At 43.9% G+C, this 20,599-nt stretch overlaps 3 protein-coding genes across 3 annotated transcripts; 1 reads left to right on the plus strand and 2 right to left on the minus strand.

Annotated features, from left to right (window-relative positions):
• Nucleotides 1-2,079: 2,079 nt before the first annotated feature.
• LOC102714951 (plant cysteine oxidase 1-like) lies at nucleotides 2,080-4,714 on the plus strand. The gene is made up of 5 exons (XM_040527338.1): nucleotides 2,080-2,200; nucleotides 2,312-2,487; nucleotides 2,673-2,820; nucleotides 3,887-4,093; nucleotides 4,602-4,714. The coding sequence occupies exons 1-5, from the start codon at nucleotides 2,080-2,082 to the stop codon at nucleotides 4,712-4,714; spliced, it is 765 nt and encodes a 254-aa protein (XP_040383272.1).
• An 870-nt stretch (nucleotides 4,715-5,584) lies between these two features.
• LOC102722796 (peroxidase 17) lies at nucleotides 5,585-12,486 on the minus strand. The gene is made up of 4 exons (XM_006660669.3): nucleotides 12,478-12,486; nucleotides 8,355-8,735; nucleotides 7,989-8,180; nucleotides 5,585-6,517 (listed from the first exon to the last, which is right to left on the minus strand). The coding sequence occupies exons 1-4, from the start codon at nucleotides 12,484-12,486 to the stop codon at nucleotides 5,885-5,887; spliced, it is 1,215 nt and encodes a 404-aa protein (XP_006660732.2). The 3' UTR covers nucleotides 5,585-5,884.
• A 3,081-nt stretch (nucleotides 12,487-15,567) lies between these two features.
• On the minus strand, nucleotides 15,568-19,381 carry LOC102715237 (wall-associated receptor kinase 3-like). Its single transcript, XM_040527512.1, has 4 exons — nucleotides 18,898-19,381; nucleotides 17,433-17,850; nucleotides 17,163-17,321; nucleotides 15,568-16,985 (listed from the first exon to the last, which is right to left on the minus strand). The coding sequence occupies exons 1-4, from the start codon at nucleotides 19,366-19,368 to the stop codon at nucleotides 15,808-15,810; spliced, it is 2,226 nt and encodes a 741-aa protein (XP_040383446.1). The 5' UTR covers nucleotides 19,369-19,381; the 3' UTR covers nucleotides 15,568-15,807.
• Between the last annotated feature and the right edge of the window lie 1,218 nt (nucleotides 19,382-20,599).

Genomic DNA, 20,599 nt, shown 5'->3' on the forward strand with positions numbered 1-20,599 from the left:
CCTCTTGGGGATCCGTGCTCATCCATGAAACCTCCCGTGCATCCTCTAGGTTGCTCAAAACCTTCACGCGTGCCCCACCCACTGGCTCTCACAAGGACAGTGTTGGAGCATGTGCTGGGGAGCACCGAGGTTGCAGGTGGTGGAGTAGAGATGGTGATAAACCGATCGTGTTCACTAAATCACGACAGAACGCCCCGCTGCCACCGTGGCCGGTCGCCCCTCAACCGACGGATCACTTAGGTGGCGACAAGATGGAAGAAAGTGATGACAAAGCTAGAGATCACTGAGTCGCCTAAGTATAAAACTGATCGGCATTCGGCAGTATTGGATTAGATCATTAATAACGTAATATGCAAGAAAGAAAAACAAGACACCAAATTTGACTTGCCAAATAAACTAGAGAGCTTGCTGTATGGGTATTTGGAGTCACGTTTAGATAGTCTCTTGGAGATGTACTGAGATGCAAACACATATTACGCTACGGTGTACGGCAGGGTTTTATGTAGAAAATATCAAGGCCGTTAGCAATGGTAGCGATCCTATACAGGGGCCTTTGGAAAGTGTCAGGGCCTTTCTGCAAAATATCAAGCTCGTTGCCGCGAGCGCCAATGCGCTGACCGACCGGCCGATGGTATGTGCGCGGCGGCGTCGACCAAGGAAGGCTTGGCGCGCGCGGATCCCGCTGAGTACTTGAGTTGAGTAGCAAGGGCAGCGAGCCGGCGGGGACGCGGGGTGTGCTTCACCGCTGGCTGCGGGCAGCCGGGCACTCGCCGCGAGCGGCTGAGCGCGTATGGCACGGTAGGCGGCTAGCGCGGCCGTAGGGGTAAGCGGGGCTACGACGACGGGCGTGAGGCGTCCAATTCGAAGGAGCGGACGGCCGACGAGTCCGTCCGGGAGAGCATTTTGCCGCTTACGCGCGAACCGGAAACGGCAGACGCGACGCAGAGGAGGTTCCGCTCGACTCGCCGCCGGTGTTCTCGTCCTTCGCTTCGACGGTCTTCTTGATTCCGTGTTGTAGATGCATTGCGTGGCGTTGAACTTTGTACTCTGGTCGATCGCCATCGTGCCAACTGCAAAGTGCAGAGTCAGAGGCAGAGAGCAGCATCCTTGCTCCAGCTCCAGAGCGTATAAAACCGCCTCTTTCCAATGGCTTGCTGCTAAAACTGAATACTGCTACTATTAAATTGCTGCGCCCAAGAACGAACCAGCCCGTCAAAGCTAGAGCAAAATAGAGAGGGATACCACACGTATCTAAATTTAAATCGAAGGAACGAATATATGGTGAAAATTTATAAACTTTAGTTAAAATTTTTTTCAAAAGAGTTCCGCTTCTTCTAGACAGCTTCGCCACTACCGTCAGCAGTAGTATTATCCCAGCCTCGGCAAGCAGGCTTAACGGATAAGCATGCACAGTGCAGCACTCCCATGGTTTTGTAATCTTGCATGCCGATCGGTTTAAAATAACCGACGCGCAGTAGCAAGTTCCAACCAGGCAACCATACGAGCTCCCGTCTGTCCCTCAGATCAATCCCCTGCAAGAATTTCGCGTCCATTATTTTACTGCGTTTTCAAATTGTTTTCGCAGAACCGAACAGCGACGCCCACATGGAAAAGAAAGTGAAAAAGGAGCCCGTGTCCGGATTCCACGCGACCAAAAGTTCCTCTTTTTTTTTGCCCATTTAACCCAGCTGCATTCGCCGATTGTTTTTAGTGTCGCAAACAGTAGTTTCGTGATGACCGTATCAGCATCGAGCCGCACGACATGTACACGAGTAGAGACGAGCGAGCTCGCCGACCGGCGCATGCAGCCCCCGGTAAAAGTCGACGTCGCCCACGGTTTGCAACGCCGGTAAACGCCCTCGCGACCTCTCGATCCCCTTGAATTCTTCCTGCCTCAGCACGCACGTCAGTACGTCACACGCATGCATACCGAAAAGCTTCGTACTCACTACACGAAACACACTTGCAGAGCTATCTCTCGCCACGCTCGCTCACCGTCAGCTACAGCTAGCCTGTGCGCATATATACATGTACGATGGCAGGTCGCGCGGTTGTGACAGCAGCTAGCGCATGGCGGCCATGGACGACCACCAGAGCAAGGTGCAGCGGCTGTACGACGCGTGCGACGCCGTGTTCTCGTCGGGGAGCAAGGCTGGGTTGCCGACGCTCACGCAGATCAGGTGGCTGCAAGACCTCCTTGGTACGTACAGTATATACGTAGCTAGCTCGCAGCAGCAGTAGGTGGGAGTATTTTCATTTGCTAGCTTCTTGGTTCATACGTACGTGTGGCTGATGTGTTGGTTCGTTGCAGATGGCATGGAGGCGGCGGACGTCGGGATCGACGCGGGCGGCGGCGGCGGCGGCGGCGAGAGGTCGTCGTCCTCGGAGGACGACGACGAGCGGAGCCCGCTGGGGCGGCGGTTTCTCTCGGCGGGGGAGTTCACCCGGATCACCTACGTGCACATATACGAGTCCGACGATTTCTCGGTACGCGTGCACGCGAGCGAACTCACGCAGACGATGCGCTAGCTTCTTTCATTCTCTTGATCTCTTCCACAGTGTGATGAGATAAGATATGGGATCAAATTTACTCCTTTTTTTTTGACTTGGTGCTTGGGCCGGGCCGGCCGGCGCCGTGGCCGGACGTGGCGGTGTTGCGCGGTTGCATGCAGATCGGCGTGTTCTGCTTCCCGGCCGGCGCGACGCTGCCGCTGCACGACCACCCGCAGATGGTGGTGCTGAGCAAGCTTCTCTACGGCTCGATGCGGGTCAAGTCGTACGACTGGGCGAACGCGGCCCCGTGCTCGGGCCCAAGGAAGAGTAAGCATGTCTCAGCTGCCTGCATGCATGCGCCTGTTTCCCGTAGACGGTAGGGACGCAGATTGGCTAACACGTGGGTCTCATCGTACATAGGTCCATATATCAGCCACTATGATTTATCAAAGAATCTTATTCTAGATGGTAGACACACACTTGATCACCCGCTGATTTAATATTTCAATTGACAAAAAACTCACCGTATTCTAAAGTGGACTGTATCTAAGATTTATTCCCTTGTTTCACCAACACATACAAGTTTGATGAAGAAAATTGAGTGAAGAACTAGATTATCTAACCTCAGTAAAAAAATGAAAATTATTGAATTTTTTTGGGAGTTTTGGAATAACAGATAAATGCAGTCTACGTGGAAAATGTTGGATGTAAGAGAAATCTATAATCTGTTGTATATTGCACTGACCCTTGAGGAATCCAGTGTTTTAACATCTTTTCTTGTTTGTTTCTCTATCATCAATTACATATGGATAATACTCTACCTCGGTGACTGCGTCCTCTTCGATGTCGTATTGGTCCTCCATCTCGTTCCCTTCAGTATCATCCCCTTGTCTCTCTTCTCTGTTGTGTATCCCTACCATTTAAATCCTCGAAAAAGACACGTTCAGATTAACCACTCCACCAGTATTTTTTTCAGCAATATAAACAGAAAAATACATCTCCCAGCCCGCTCTCCAATCTCCATACAGTTTTTAATGCTTTGGAGTTCACACAGGGACAGCGCTCTCGCCTGATATTGGAATAGCTTTCTTGATACTTGCAGTCTCTTTGTCAATTAAGTTTTCAATCGCTAGATTACTTCGATAGAAAGGTCGAATCCACGTGCGGTGGAAATATACAGTGTGGATAGCTGTTTGCGAGCTCGTGAAAGTGTGAACCAACTGCACAACTAGTAGTATCTGAAATTTGTCGTTTATAGTAAGAAAAATGGAAAGTATGTGACGTCATCCCACTGCTTTACAATATCCAATATCCAAAAGTCCACTGTCCACCAATCTTCTCGAGAAACGAAAGTAACGAAATTCTCAACAGAATATTATATTACCCCATGCAGGTGGTCTAGCCAGAGTGGTCGCCGTCGACGAGGTGCGGGAGGCGCCGTGCAAGGCGTCGGTCCTCTTCCCGCGGAGCGGCGGCAACGTCCACTCCCTCACCGCCGTCACGCCGTGCGCGCTCCTCGACGTGCTGGCGCCGCCCTACGCCGAGGACCTCGGCCGGCCGTCCACCTACTTCTCCGACATCCCCATCCCTTCCCTCCCCGGTACGAACGCAGGATATGATCATTGATCAGTTTAGACCCAGGGGTGATTCTTTAGTTGTTTGGTGAAAAAAAAAACAAATACTCAGTAATATAAAATGTTTCACTTTTTTCTGGTATTGTTTGATTATTTGTCTTATTTAAAAAATTATAGAGATATCATTTGTTTTGCTTGTGACTTACTTTTTGATAAACTTTAAGTATGATTTATTATTTTTTATATTTATAGTAAATTTTTTAATAAGACGAATAGTCAAACGTTACAACCAAAAAAGTTAAATATCTTACGTTATGAAACGGAGAAACGGAGGTAGTAACATATTTATAAACAAAAAATAATTTATGGATAAAAAAATTATATATGTATTCTTTACGATATAAAATCTAATATAAAATAAACTTCGGTGAAAAACCCTCTAAATTTTTAAAAGTTTAAATTTTGACTTCATTTGAATAAAGGAAAAGATTGGTGTCTTGGGTTTTCTAATTCATGTGATGGCTTTCTTTTCAGGTTTTGCAGTATTGGAAGAGGCAGACTTGCCCGACGGATTTCGTGTCGCAGGGGCCCCATATGTAGGTCCCGAACTCACGCTAGACACGGACAGCATGTATAACTATAGATAGCTGATCGCTGCTTTTTCCAAAGTATCGGATCAGATAGCTCTTAGTGCTTTTCTCAAAGTAGCATTTGCGTGGACAATACATTGCACCTTGCCCTCTTCTTGTATATACTACTACGTGTTTCGTAAAGTAACACGATTTACGTCCGTTTCATAAAGTAACATGTCTGATCTTTTTGGTTACCACGTTTGATAATTTATCTTATTTAAAAATTTAGTACAATAAAAAATAATAAGTTATGTTTAAAGTTCTTTTAATAATAAAATAAGTCACAAGTAAAATAAATAATATTTTCATAATTTTGTAAATAAGATAAATGGTCAAACATCGCAAACATGAAAGGGAGTACTATATACGCATGTGTATTGCCGGATTGTCTTTCTACACTGCCTATTTACCAGTTTGTGTTGGAATGCTTTTTGACAGCTTGCTCCTGTACGCAATGTCAATGGCTACCACTTCATTAGTTTTCTACGCTGCTCACTGTTGTGAGGAGGGCAAAAAGACACCTAGAATCTACATGTAGAAACTAGCCAACTTTGCATGATCAAGAATTAACCAAACCCGGCCTTGGTGTCACCTTTGGCTTAGCCTTAATTATCACTCAAATGGTATGTTTGACTTAAGATTCTGGGAGCCAGACAATGAGAAACCAAATTATTATAATTTAGAAAATGTGGGTTTTCTGGCTCCTAGCTTTAGTTTAACTTTTAATTTTATAAATATGAACTTTTTTTATCATTCTTAAGAAATATCTTGAGATAATAAAAAATTTAGTATAAGATACTAAATTTTTAACTTAAAAAATGATATCTTAAAGTATTTTTCAAGAGTGATAAAAAACTCTATAATTATAGATTCTTAAAAGCCAAATACTAGTCGGGAGAATTTCAGATTTCTTCTAGAGCTTATGTAAGAAGAAGCAACTCACAGAAGCTTCCCAAATAAGCCCAAAGTATAGTTAGAGATCAGGGCATCAGGCAATGGTCATTAGCTCGATTTCTTAGTTATTTATCACCATTCAATAACGGCAATACTCTGAAACCACAACCTTATAAGGCACAAACCTGCTACCCGACCAAAAACTCATATATGAATAGCCACAACACTCTCATATCTGAGCAGCTCTCTTCTCGAACGCCGGCAGCTGGGAGTAAGCGGACTAGCAGCTCGTCAGAAGTCCACCAGGACCGCCGCCTTGGACGTCGCCACCACATCCGCCTCCACCGGCGACGGCGGGCCATTGGCGACGCGGCAGTTACGCCGTATCTCCCCCTTCCTGGGGTTCTGCTGCTCCCCCATCTTGATCATCCCCTCGACGAAGGCACTGAAGAAGGCGTCCTGGTCCTCACTGAACTTCCTCACGGCAAGCCGTGTCCAGGCGTTGTCGGAGAAGAGCGTCTGGTCGGAGTTGAGGAACCCGCGGAGGCGGACGAGGTCCTTGAAGTACTGGTTGTCGAAGACGAGCGGGGTGGCGTCCATGCCTCCGGTGACGTTCTCGTCGCCGCCGCGGGGGCAGAGCGTGTCGAGCGCGCCGCGGTAGGTGGGGTCCATGTTGGGATCGGGTCTGCCGGAGCCGGACTGGTTGTAGAGGCGGAAGACGATGGAGAAGCAGCGGGCTTCGCCGATGGAGTGCGAGCCGGAGAGCGCGACGAGGTCGGTGACGGAGAGGTTGTAGCCGGCGAAGAGTTTGATCAGTGTACTGGCGTTGGCGCGTGGGCTCGGCATGATTCTGTCCGAGTCCTCCTGGCTCGCCGTCAGGCTGTCCTCGCGCCCGAGCCTCACGTCCCAGAAGGGCCCACCTGTCTGTGAGACAGAGTAAATAGGCGAGAGTCAAATCAAGTCAACATTTTCACTGATCAGCCAAACGAAGCTGGCACATCAGTAACTGAACTTTTCAAATGCTACAGCATTTTGTGTCAATATTTTCCAATGCCAAACGAAGCTGGTATTCATGGATATCATATTGCAAGTTTGTAACGTACTCCGTACGATCATTTATTTGTATCCACATTTGTATGCGAAACAGCAAATCCAACCCAAGATCGTAACGCCAATATGGCTCACTAATGGCAGAATAATTTCAGTTGCTAGTAAAGTTAATGCTGATATTTACAGGATGTTACCAAGATATTAAATGTCGTTAAAAAATGCGACGGAAGTATAGACACCAGATCCATGAACAAAACCGTGTGAAAAAGTGGAGAAAACAATAAAAGAACATGGCTAGCGTAGTGACAAATCGGCAACGTGACCCACTGCGAAAGCAATGCTGCTTTGTCTCCGACCTCTAGTCCTCGACTCCTCGTCCTCGGCGATGATCCATCACAAGGACCAGTTTTGAGTTTTGACAGCACCCGACACAGTACGATCGACTGAACGAAAAGTCTGAGAGGACCTCCGCCCGTTCGCCGTCCGTAGCCGAGGGCCCCCCCTGCTCGTCCGGCCTCGTCGCACGGCGGCTAGGCTACGTCAAGTGCTGCTTGTTGTTCATACTCAGGTGCACGCCGAGGGGACGGATCATGCCACCTTGCCCCACTTGGCGTTCATGACTCGAGTGTGGTGGTTACAGGGAGCACAGGTACATGCACCGGACCGTCCCTATCACTCTATCAGGCACAGGACAGAGGGGGTATAGTGTGCAGTAAGGGATAAGGGCGAGGAAGACGAATGATGATTTTGGCATGGTTTAGCAGTAGTAGCACGCCAGAGAATTTCAGTCCAAATGATTTTTCAAAACAATACGCCTTTGTTTTGGATGTTTCCCCAGTAAAATTCATGCAGAAATAAATCAAATAATCCTGCTGCTTTCAAAAGTTCATGAACGGCGTGACGCGAGCGTGTACGGACGGTGTACTAGATGCGAAGTAGAGTGACAGGAGCGCCAACCGTCGGATTTAGAGAGGCGTCTTCTCAATCGCTCGTTGGCTCTTCAACCAGGTCAGGGAGGCGTCTAGTGCCACCTGGGTTGGGGGGCGGCCAACCATGCAGCGAAGAGATGAACTGGAGTGACTTTGTTCGTTACGCACAGGCGTTGCAAAATTGCAACGCGTAGCGCAGCCAGCCAGCCAGCCATGACAAAATAAATATTTGGCATTTCATCTATCTTGTCTTTTGCCTGGAAGGCCGGGGAAATGCCGGCTTGGGGAGAGGCAGAGGCGGAGCAGCGCAATTTTGCACGGAAACGTCAGTAAAATGGAAGAGAAACGTAATACTCCGTACTAAAGTTGGGTGGACTCGGCGGGGCGGGATGGAGAGGGAGGGCGGGTGGACGTACCAGGGCGACGGCGTCGCGGGCGGCCATGACGATGATGTCGGCGCAGGAGACGACGCCAGGGCAGCGCTCCTCGAGCGCCTCCTTGATCTCGTCGACGACGTCGAAGGAGCGGAGCGAGTTGATGTTGGAGAGCGCCTCCTTCTCCCCTGCCATCGTCGGCGTCGCGTCCATCAGCACCGACCCGTCGCACCCCTGCTCCCACGACGGCAAACCAAATCGCGGCAGATCGCCGATCAGAAAGAGAGGGAAACACACGCGCACACACAGAAACCCCACGAAGCGCGTGACCGCCACAGGAGAGAGCAGATCGGTTGCGGCACCGCCGGCGGTCGCGGAGGAGAATCGATCACATCACCGATGACGTACGTTGACGAAGCAGTCGTGGAACTGGAGGCGCATGACGGACGCGACGCTGCGGGCCTCGCGGGCGCGGGCCCGGGCCATGGTGTCGCGGACGACGGCCTCGGCGTCGGGGCACGTCTCGGCGTAGTACCCGACCCTGAGGTCCCTCACGGCGGCGTCCGCGCCTCCACCGCACGAGAGGAGGAGGGACACGGCGAGGAGGAGGACGGCGGCCGCGGAGGCGGGGCGGCGGCAGCGGCGGAGGAGCGCCATGGCGAGCGAGGAAACAGACACGCGCACGCGCAGGTGGGGGGATTGTTGCTGCGGGTGGTGGCGGTGGGGGCCGCGCGCTCTGATTGCCTCCGCGCTTCCGCCGTGCCTTGCTCTCCTCTGCTCTTCTCTGTACTAGCAGCCGCGGGCGCGGGGTGGTAGTTATAGGAAAGAGGACGTGTGTCGGGTCGGGACCGGGAGAGAGTCGGCACGGGAGAGGAAGAGGAAGGGTGGGGAATTTTTATTATTTTTTAAATTTTAATAAATAATTTTGTTATTAAATATTGAAGTTAAATATTTCTGCTATATAAACGCGTTGAACATATTAAGCTGACATGGCGTGACAACTCTTTTTGTCACACCAGGATTTTTATCACATCAAGAGGAACGGTGTGGTGAAAAAAAATTAAATATTAAAAATATTTTTCTTTAAAGTTTATTAATAAAATTATTTATTAAAATGTTTTAGAAAAATCGAGGGAGGGTGGGAGACACGGACCGCGCGGTGCAGTACGGCGCAGGCAGGCTGGCATCATGCGGGCGTTGGCGAGGGAGCGAGCGTCAAAAATATCCGCGGGGCGGTGTTGGGTTTGATGGAGCATCGGTGACAGGGAGAGCGGGGGAGGACTGAGGAGGACGGGGAGCATATTTGACTGCGGGCCATTGTTCGCTTGTGGAGTGTGCGCTTGTGTGTGGATGTTGAACTCTGTTCATGTTGACTCCAGGAAGGCGGGAGCCAAGGATGGTGGAATCATGGGGGACACACGTAGCGGTGGTGTAAAAACGATGGTGACTTGGGCTTTTCCGGTTGGAAAAACGAGGCATACTTTTAGGAGCTATTTAGTTTAAAAAATTTCCACCTAAAAACATCATATCAAATCTCTAGATACCTAAGTAAAGTATGAAATATAGATAAAACGAAAAACTAATTGCACAGTTATATGAGAAATTGTGAGCCGAATCTTTTGAGTCTAGTTAGTAAGTGATTAGCCATAAGTGCTACAGTAACCCACATGCGCTAATGATAGATTAATTAGGCTCAAAAGATCCGCCTTGCGGTTTACAGGCCAACCATGAAATTTGTTTTTTCATTCGTATCCAAAAGCTCTTTTCAATATCCGGTTAAACGTCTAATATGACGTCCAAAAATTTTCATTTCACCAACTTGACACCCCCTTAGCACTGTGTTTTCCTAGGAGAAAAAAAAATTAATGGTGGTGAATCTATTCATCAGTAGATGGAAGGTGGATGGAGTTGTGCGGGCTTGAATTAAGCAGCATTGTCGCACAAGAGAGGATAGGCAAATACGCTGTTCAAAAGCCTTGCGCCGTCCCTTTTTCGCTTATATTTATAAATCAATTTTTTTCTATATTTATAAACTGTAATTTCTGAAATAATACCGTTTACTAACAAAACGGTTGGTAAATAGCAAAACTATTTCCAATACCACTTCCATATTATTTACCATTTATGTTTATCGTTTCCGCCAAATCATTTTCGTTTTCCTTCGGTCGGTAATTTTCAGAAACGAATAGATTAGGAATTCTGTTACCACTTTCACCCCTAATATAAACTACTCCATCCATTCTATGTTATGACCTTTTAATGATGCCTAGATTTATATATGTATGTATATATGTTTTTTTATGCGTTTAGATTTATTAGTATTAATATCGATCTAGGTAGGACCATAAAGTCTTTTAATATGAAACAAAAAAATCAATAATATCATATACTAAATTTTTGAATAGGTTTTAAAATGAGCCAACTCCTAACAAATTGTACTGTATCTAGTTCAAAGTAACTTTATTTTTAGCTATGCACTTGGACAAGTACGTGTCCAAATTCATCCATACAAATAAAGTCGAAGGTAATATCAGGTAGTATCCCGGTGATTATTCACGCGTATCCTCTAGATTACGTTATAAATCCATGCCATTTTTGACTTCGGGGTAATAAGATAGGATATCTAGTCATATACATAACATTCCTAGAAGAGATTAAATAAACCAGCCGTTAACCCGGTTTATATGGGATATTGTTGTTGTGGTTATATATATTTTATTAATCATATGATGGATGTGTTGGTTATTTTCAAATATTAACCAAATAATTATGATTTTTATCATTTGTTAGCTACTACCTCCGTCCCATAATAACCTCATTTTTGTTTTTCCGTGTCCAACGTTTGACCATACGTCTTATTTGAAAAATTTGTACAAAAACTTAAAAAAAATAGTCATGCATAAAGTACTATTCATGTGTTATCATCTAGTAAGAATAAAAATATTAATCGCAAAAAAATTTCAAATAAGACGAAGAGTCGAAACATTGTATCAAAAAACTGAAAAATGATCTTATTTCGGAACGGAGGTAGTAGTTACAACTTGCTAGTTATTAATTGGTATCATATACAATATTAAATTGAAAATCCAAACATGGGTATAACACATTTATCAATACAAAATTTTGGAAAAACTAGAACCGAAGAGTCTACGATATGTAATTATCATGTTTTATTTAGTTTGGACGGAAACTAAGCAGTTGTTTGTTGCGTTAATTAGATCCATGCTATTATAAATTTACCAGTTTTGAAATATGTCATTACTATTTGACTAATTGTAATGATGCTATTATAATTTTAGAACTATTTAAAATATACCACTCCATATCCTTTCGGCGTATTTTTTTTAAAATAGACTAGATTGCCTCTCTGTTGTTCACTGCACCCTTCGTAGGTGCAAAGGGCAATTTGATCCAAAAATTTACTAATGACATATCTTAAATAGTTCTAAAATTAGAGTGACATTCTTACTATTAGTCGAATAGTAATGACACATTTTAAAACAGGTAAAATTATAATGGTACTGCCATGCCTAGAGTTAGGGATGTTTGATCAACTTAGTTGTTTGTTTGTGAACACAGTTGTGATAGATTCTCTCTACAAAGGTAGGATTTTTTGTTAACACAAAAGTTTTATCATCCAAGTGTCTAATACTATATTCATATTCATATATAACTGAAACCAAAAGTGCAATGCGCATTTAGCCACACCACCCAGAAAACATTAGCCATTCGATCTCTCATGAGTTCAATGTCAATCACTGTACATGTTCCCATTCATTTCTTTCATTTATTGATGCCATATATACAGATGATACTTCTTTTATTTATAACTGTTAATAACCTTTGTGCCCAGGTTGCATAAGTATATTTTTAGAAAACAAAAGATGTTCCTTTCAAATATAATATACCATGAAGACTTTTTGGCTTGTTACTTTCAACGGACGGGAATCCTCTAATTCATAAAGGTATAGTAACAGCATCATAAAAAAATATAAGTGATCATACGATATTCAAGTTTGTATTTATCAAAACAATTACTAATGTTTTGAAACGGGGAATACTTACAAGACATGATAATGAGACCAATAAATTCATCAACTGTCCTTTATGTTTAGCAAGAAAACTCCTCGACAATCAAGTCAGCTATTAAGGGGAAAAAACTCACTTCGTCCTAAAATAAACTTATATATTGTTTAAATTAGTTCAAATTTAAATAGAAAAGATAAACTTATTTTGGTAGGGAGAAAATGACTGATAACGGCTATAATATTACAATCGTGATAATCTATATCTAATGTCATGTATATCAACAAACAAGAGAGTTCATTTCAGCCTTTTTTATGGCCTGTGTTCACGTTTGTAGTGGCGTATTTCATATCACAATATAAATCAAAAAGGAGTCGCTGTTTCGGTCATTCGTTTTCTTATGCTTCATCTCATTTCTTTCTTTTTCTTTTTTTTTTCTTTTTGCCAAACAACAAAGGACCAATCACCAATAAAATCTTGAGTATAACTCCTGTCTGTCCTGTACCCTGCCCATGCGAGAATGTGACTGCACTTCCCTGGTCCCCAACCCATAACCGGAAACGGGGCAACAATTCGATCGTAGCAGAGTGCGTTTCGCACTATCCACATAAATGAAACTTATCATGGTCTCGAAAGATCACGACAAGCAGGTCATCTGATTCCTCACGATATTCCCTATATCAAACCATATCACTTTTCACATCACATAATTCCAACTTATTTTTATTAGTAACATGAGTATATATTCATATAAAAAGCTACAAAGCTATACAAATTGGGCCAGGCAAAACCTACTACACTTAATACATATATAACCCAAGTCGATTCCATTCTCAACTAATAAAGGGTTCTTTTCTCATGAGATTTCGTGATGGTTATATGAAGAATTAACTGCAACAAACTTAAAATATGTTTCATAAATGTTATAACTTTTACCTAGAATCTTTTTTTTTAAAATCCTAAACACACTATATTTCTGTAGCACGCAAATATCTCTGTAGCATAGCATACTAGCATCAACTTGCCTGCAGCTAGTCGCAAATACAGCAAGGGCCAGCTCGCACAGCTTAGAAATGGCATCCAGGCGATTAATCCAGGAAACAAACCATATATACCAAAGCAAACATGGGTACGCTCAATTTCAATTTGGGAAGCAGGAACAGTCGTAGACAGCTACGCCTACTGCCTGTGAATTCTGGCGTCGCGGTGCGTATGTACGCAGACAGGCATGTTGCTTTTGAGGGTGCAACGAGCCAACCAACGGCAGCACATCGAATCGGCGCGGCGCAGAGATCACACGCAGCAAGGAGACGAGCGAGCGAGACGACGTACGCGACGTCGATTCTGCCTGGCCATTTGCGTGCGTGCGTGTAGCACCTCATGGGCACAGCCACAGGCGAAGGCAGGCAGGTCGATCGGTCGGTCGCCGATGGGATGGGCGGGCCAGGGCTGGCTGCGAGGACGACGGCCTGACGAGGACGCGATAAAATCCGGCGCTACCCGCTCGCCTAGCTGTTCGCTAGCTCGCGGAACTGGTCTCGTGCTACACTGCTACCGGCCACTACTCCCGTGGTGTAGCCGTGTGGGCGCACGGCTCGACGCACGCGGCCGGGCATCTCGCCTTTTCTTTTTTCTTTTTGACGCCGAGACGGCCCGAGCTAGCTAGCGCCATCGATCGATGGCATGCGTGCAGCTTTGAACTTTCGGTCGATGCATGCGCGGTTCTTGGTTCCCTTGCCCGGAACGAGGAGATAAGCAAAAGCGATGGATGGATGGCAGCTTGGGGTTGGGGACCTTGGGGTGGGGAGGCCGCGCGGCTTTGACGGATTCAGCTTAATTTGCAAATTGCGGAAACGCGGACAGCAACGGTTTGCTTCGGCACGGGAGCTCGTCTTTGGGCTATGATTGACGATGGGCTGCGATGTGCATGTTTTCTCCGTGGAAAAGGTTCACTCCATGCTTGTTGTCACCGAGTTTGAATTGTGTCCCTCAGCTGTAAAAGCAGAAACAACGCATCCCTTATCTACCAAAACCAGTACGAACAATATCCTAAAGCAGTACTGAGGCTACTTTTATCCTCACGTGGCATTGAAAGCAAAATTTAAAAATTTAAAAACTATAAAATCCATATGTCCGCCAAACAAAAAGATAAAGATTATAGTGGAATCCTATGTAACACTAAGTACATGACATCCCAATTAAAAAAAAAATTCAGTGGCCACATGTCATTAGCATCCCCTTCTTCCTCGTCTATCCTTTCCCTAGAAGTGGAGGGAAGCTCCGGTACAGCGGAGGGGAATTGGAGGGGGAAATCTTAGATGCGAGCTTGGTTAGGTTATAGTGATGATGCGGGTCAATACCAAAGCATAAACCTCCAACTCCTCAACCCCAAGCCTTTACCGACGACTGACTTTGGCAACGTGGTCTTATCCCTCCGCATCCACACCCTCTTCCTCCTGGTTGCTTGCCTCCTCAAGGTCCTTGAGGTCGCCGATGAACGATGAATCCGGCTCCCCCTCCAAAATCCTTCCAACTTGATCAATTGTGTCTGCTACCGAAGGGACCTCATTGCCGGTGTTGCGAGAGAGGGTCAGCTTCAATCCAAAATTGTGGAGGTGGTTGAGATAATTTTAGAGGTGACGGCGGGTGAGCCGGTGGAGGAGCATATTGATTGGAACAGCCACACCATGGTGGCCCCCAACAATGACGCGCATAAGGGTGGGATACTTAGCATGGGATCCTCAAGTGGTGGCTCCATGGTATGCTCCTCCTGTGGCCGTACTCGATGATGCGTCAATTGGCCGCTGTCTCATGTGGTCTCGGCAAGTAGATTCAGCGAGGTGGAGGCAACGATGACGATGGTAGACTAGGCCCATGACTAGGAGCTCGAGCTTGACATCTGATGTGTCTTCGATGGTTGGTAGAATTGGCAGCTGTGGAAGGTGCCAATGGCAATGGTTGATCGGCAAGGAGGGGTAGTGACCATAGTAGGAAGGTACAACTAGCTCATCTAGTGTAGAGAGGGGGGATAATGGAAAGGAGGATATAAGGAGAGAAAGGGTGAGGTGGAGAAAATGGGACCCACATGTGGGATCCACATGTGTTGTTTTATTTTATTTTTTAATTTGTCTTCCAGTGTCAGGTTAATATCACGTAGGCGTCACACTGCCTCAATACTGTCTTGAGATCTTATTTGCACCGGTTTTGGGAGATGAATGATGTGTTGCATTGGGTTTTACAGTTGAGTGATGTGATTCAAACTCAAGGACGAGATGAGGGACCTAAAGTGAACTTAGTCCTGTCTCAGTTGGCGATAAACTACGCGCGTGTTACATTGGATGGTTGGGCCATCTGGCTTAGTAAGAGGGGAGCAGCGGGGTCAGGATTCGCATGGTGGGTTTAGATGAGCATGTTGAGAATTCCATACATGATTGGTAAGCATGCATGGTTGTAAATGTGCAACTTGCAAAGCTAAGATTTTGTAAGTGGAAAGAAAAAAATCGATTGAAACCAAGCACAAGAATATAAGATCGAAAACTACCATGGTACACAGAATACTACAAAAGCAAACATCTTGATGAAACTAATTGCCTTTGCCTTTACATTCTGATTTGCTTCTTTATATATGGTGATACATGGCCTCAAAAGACTCACAAAGTTGTACTCAAATAATTGAACATAGTTGCTCTCAATTCTCAAGATACAACAAGGCACCTATGTGACATATGTGATGCAACATGTGGGTATATATATGGTAGTATGGGACGGAGTACATTATAACAAACTAGTAGTACTCAACCATCTATTAGACTGACACAATATAAAAAATTTCTACTTATCGCCCAGATTCTAGAACCCCAAGTTCACTGTTGATGCTGAAATTTCCGGTGTGCTCAATTGTCAAGTCACTGTTGATCTTATAAGAAGAGTGTCCGAGTAAGCTTTCCATCTCTTCAGGATTTTGTTGCTCCCATGGATGTTTCATTACTTTCCTCAACCTATCAAGCTTTTCTGCTACTTCCTTCATCAATGGTCTATTCTCACCGGACATTTCCAAGCATTGTTTTGCTAACTCCGCAATCTCTTCAAGAAACTCCAAATTCTCGCCCGTCATGATTTGATCATCTAAAATGTCTGAAAGTTTGTTCTCCTTCATGGCTGATAGAAACCTCATGGCTAGGCTCCTTTCATCTTCAGGGCTTTCGAGGTTGAATGCTTTCTTTCTTGTGAGAAGTTCTAGAAGAACAACTCCAAAGCTGTAGACATCACTTTTATCTGTTAATTGGCATGTTTGCATGTACTCGGGGTCGAGGTATCCACAAGTTCCTTGCACGAGGGTGACGAACTGTGACTCATCAGTTGGTGCTAGGATGGAAGCACCGAAGTCAGAAACTTTTGCTGTGTACTCTTTGTCTAAGAGGATATTTGACGACTTGACGTCACCATGAAGTATTGGTGGTGATGCCCATGAGTGTAAATAAGCAAGTGCTTCTGCAGATTCATGTGCAATGCGCAAGCGAGTCTCCAAGGAGACGCGTTGATTGTGATTGTGGTGGATGAGAGAGAACAATGTGCCATTTGGAATGAACTCATATATGAGCATCGGGACTTCTATTTCGAGGCAACAACCCAATAGTTTCACAATATTCCTATGGTTGATTTGGGACAAGATTAGCATTTCCTTCCCGAATTCTTTCTTTTGTTTCATATCAATTGTCATGCATCTTTTGACGGCTATTTCCTTGTTTCCCTTGAGAAGTCCCTTATAAACGGTTGCATTGCCACCTTGGCCAAGAACTTGCTGTTTGTCGAATTTGTTTGTTGCTTGTTGCAATTCTTCTTCTGAGAAAATTTTGAATGAAATGCCTTGTTGAGATTTCATCTCTTCGAATAGCAGCATACCACCATGCTGGCGGAAGTATTGCCGTTTGACGTGTTGTAGCTTTCTCTTCTCTCTCATGAAGCATGCATAAGTAATTACAATCACCAGTACTACTGCACCAACACTTGCTCCTGCATATATAATGAAAAGGTAAGTAATTGTGATTTTTTTTGCTAGGATGTGTATGTAGTTGATTAATGATAACTAATCATATGTAATTGCTCATTGAGCTCTGCAAATTTAACCAACCATGTAGAATATATATGACAAATTTGTAATCTTTAGGTCAAGAGCAGAGATGAACCCACCTATTACTGGATTTCTAGGAAATCCAGACTTCTGATTTAGCAAACAAACACCATTCATCATATAGCTCCCAGGGTAACATGAGCAGGTAAAATTCCCTAAAGTGTTATTGCATATTCCCGGACAAGGGTAAGTAGCGTTGTCAAGGCACTCATTAATATCTGGAGCCAAACCATCAACACACTTGGTTAGAATTGTTGCATCATCTTATACTACATTTGTAGCTTGCAAAGGTATGAAGCATACATAAGAAAGTATATATATGACCGTACCTTGGCATCCATCCTTTACGTATGGGTTGCCTTCGTATCCATCAGAGCACTTGCAACGGTAACCTCCTTTTGGATCATTGACACAACTACTTCTTTCACTAACACATGCATATGAAGTAGTGTTTCTCTCGACTTTATCACATGAATCCATTGTTATGATCCAGTCTAGGGAAACCGAAGCCAACCCTTTGTACGTGTCATAGAATGCAGTGGACTTGAAGTATGTTTGGTTAAAGTTGAAGGTCGTGGTTTCCATCACTGTTATGTAGCTGCAAGGACTGGTGCTATTGTTTTTATTAAAAAAGGCATTATAATACCATGTGCCGTTGGGGAAATCAAGTTTGCAGCATCCCGCTTCAAGAGAGCATATGCCGTTCTTAGGGTCTTCTCCACATGATGGCACACAACCTGTTAAAACCTGCACATGCTATACGTATTATATACTGCCAATACAATAGTATTAAGCAAACAATTCTTATATGACCCCATTTGGCAATTGTGACACTTGTGAACTATGCTGCTTTGAGAGAGTATATTACTATATTTGGATTCACATACTTAAACGCACACTAGCTATATATATTCACACAAATGCATGTCGAGGGTATCAAAGGATTCTTAATTATGGGACTTGTAATTCCCTTAACCGGATACCGCACACTCCTGAAGTTGGAAACCTTGTAATAGGCTTGGTGTAGAATCACACAACCTAGCTATTTGGCCACGTGTTAACTTTCAATTACAAAATTTTTATGCTATGAATTTCTCATAATACTATCTTCACAAATAAGTGCCGTATTGGACAATGACACAATTAATGTGATACTAGTTTGGTTGTTAATTACTACTAGTATAACACATATAAAGAATATAGCAAAGTCATAATATTTTGAAAGCACTTTTGACGACAACTCTAGAAACTGTTTAGATTGTGCTCAAATAAACCTTACCAAATTTATTTTGGCATCACAAATTATGGTAAGTTGGTAGCATTGAAAAATTTTCAAAGGGTAAAATTATTTTGGTTGCGTTTGCTTTGCTGCACATGTTATATCCTACCAAATTTCAGCATCGTCTGGCAGCTTGAAGAGAAAAGCTCATCTGCCTAAATTTTAGTAGGTACGTACTGCTATTTTGCCAAATTCCCCTTGGCACCTTGCTAATTTAAGTAAAAAAGCTGAATGCATCCATATTTCGTGGGTTTACCAAATAATGGAATGGTTTAAAGTGCATCAATCTAAACACGTTAGCTACAATTATTGCAAAACTTCACTTATATATGATTGGAGGGAGTAATAACAGACGTAATAATGCTATTCTCACATGACCAGTCCTAAGTCATCCTTGATACATAAAGGGAGAGATTTGACTAATGTATATGTATTTTGAAGGCCGTATATATTATGAACACATTGAGTACTTGTAATCTAATGCAATCAGATTGAAAAAGTATCAGTATACTTACATTATTGATCTGCATATATGAAAATGTTTCGCACCCGATGACGATTATCTTGTTGTCTTTATCCGATATCCAGAAAGGAGAGCGACCGAAATGCACAGATGTTGTGTTGGTGTTGTCCTTCATGGTGCCCGTTGACTGGTCGTAGCAGTTCTTGGATATGTTCATCTTCATCCAGGCCTTGCCGTCTTCCATGGAGATCTTGGTTACCTCCATACCCCTGAAGAAAGGCTTGCTGGTGCCATCGACGGACACGCAGTTGAACTTGAACGGGTAATTTGTATAAGGCGCCTCAAGTCCGCAGTGATCGCCGATGCCGAACGGGAAGGGGATGTCCACGGCGCCGCACCTCGTCGGGCAGCCCGGCTTCGAGACGACCGCCGGCGCTGGCACGTTGCCGGCTGCCGAGACGGCAAGGCAGAGCAGCAGCAGCAGAGACGACGGCGGCGGAAGAAGCGGCACGCGACTGGCCATTAGCGCCAGCGGCCTGATGGCGATGGCTCTGGCTACTCCGGCAAAAGACTTCCACCGAAGGCCAACTAATTATTGTGTACAAAACAAATTAAGAACTGTATTAGTCCAAGGCAGGATGCAGTAGCTTTATATGAAAATGGGTTGGTATGATTGGGTGGGTGGCTGGGTGCATGCACCTGGCGTATACTCTCTCTGCCGGCTACGTCCCGAAATAAGCGTAGACTCTCTCTGCCGTCTAGAAATTAGATTATTTTTTAGTTTTTTATATAATATTGTGACTTTTCGTTTTATTTAAAATTTTTTTATTAATATTTTAATTTTTATTAGATGATAAAACATGAATAATACTTTATACGTAACTAATTTTTTAAAGTTTCTATACAACTTTTTTAAATAAGACGAATGATTAAACGTTGAACACGGAAAAATTAAAAATAAAATTATCGTAGGACGGAGGTAGTAGTAATTACTAGTACTAGCAGTAATGAATTGAAATGACACTAGTGACTAGTGAGGTTTCGCAGAACCGGTCCTGTCTAGTGACAGTTCTATGGTAAATGGAAGACCATTGGTTTGGATGTTGCCTGGTTCGGTTTACAGATTTTTTTTTAAAAAAAAACATCACATCCGATATATGATACAACATAGTTTAATATAAAATAAATTACAGATTCCGTCAAAAATTTACGAGACGGATCTTTTGACCCTAATTAATCTGTCAGAGCACATATATGTTACTGTAGTACTTACTTATGGCTAATCATATACTAATTAGGCTCAAAAAATTCGTCTCACTATTTTTTCTATAACTCTATAATTAGTTTTAATATTCATGTATATTTAATGCTCTATTTGGTTATATAAAAATTTAATGTGATGTTTTGGAAAAACGGTGACGTACTCCGTACTAGTATATATACAGGAGCCTAAAATTACGTGTGCTAGTCGGATGCGTGCAGAACTGATGCACTTCCGTTTTGTTAGCGGCCTAAAATTTTTTCCAAAAACATCACATCGAATCTTTGGACATCTAAATAAAGCATTAAATATATATAAATATTAAAACTAATTACATAGTTATAGAGAAAATAGTGTACATAGTTATAGAGAAAATAGTGAGACGAATCTTTTGAGTCTAATTAAGACGTGATTAGTCATAAGTACTACAGTAACCAACATGTACTAATGATAGATTAATTAGACTTAAAAGATTCGTCTCGTGATTTTCAGG

Source organism: Oryza brachyantha, chromosome 9 (assembly GCF_000231095.2).
Source record: "Oryza brachyantha chromosome 9, ObraRS2, whole genome shotgun sequence".
NCBI lineage: Eukaryota > Viridiplantae > Streptophyta > Magnoliopsida > Poales > Poaceae > Oryza > Oryza brachyantha.

Excerpts from the sequence above, each read along its gene's own strand:
- LOC102714951 (XM_040527338.1), top strand. The coding sequence starts at position 2,080 with ATGGACGACCACCAGAGCAAGGTGCAGCGGCTGTACGACGCGTGCGAC. Across the intron at positions 2,488-2,672 it reads ACGAGTCCGACGATTTCTCG|ATCGGCGTGTTCTGCTTCCC; the intron begins GTACGCGTGCAC and ends GGTTGCATGCAG. Across the intron at positions 4,094-4,601 it reads CCCCATCCCTTCCCTCCCCG|GTTTTGCAGTATTGGAAGAG; the intron begins GTACGAACGCAG and ends CTTTCTTTTCAG.
- LOC102722796 (XM_006660669.3), bottom strand. Across the intron at positions 8,181-8,354 it reads TCCACGACTGCTTCGTCAAC|GGGTGCGACGGGTCGGTGCT; the intron begins GTACGTCATCGG and ends TCGTGGGAGCAG. Across the intron at positions 6,518-7,988 it reads CCCGCGACGCCGTCGCCCTG|ACAGGTGGGCCCTTCTGGGA; the intron begins GTACGTCCACCC and ends TCTGTCTCACAG.
- LOC102715237 (XM_040527512.1), bottom strand. The coding sequence starts at position 19,368 with ATGGCCAGTCGCGTGCCGCTTCTTCCGCCGCCGTCGTCTCTGCTGCTG. Across the intron at positions 17,851-18,897 it reads CATATATGCAGATCAATAAT|GTTTTAACAGGTTGTGTGCC; the intron begins GTAAGTATACTG and ends TAGCATGTGCAG. Across the intron at positions 16,986-17,162 it reads TCCTAGAAATCCAGTAATAG|GAGCAAGTGTTGGTGCAGTA; the intron begins GTGGGTTCATCT and ends TTATATATGCAG.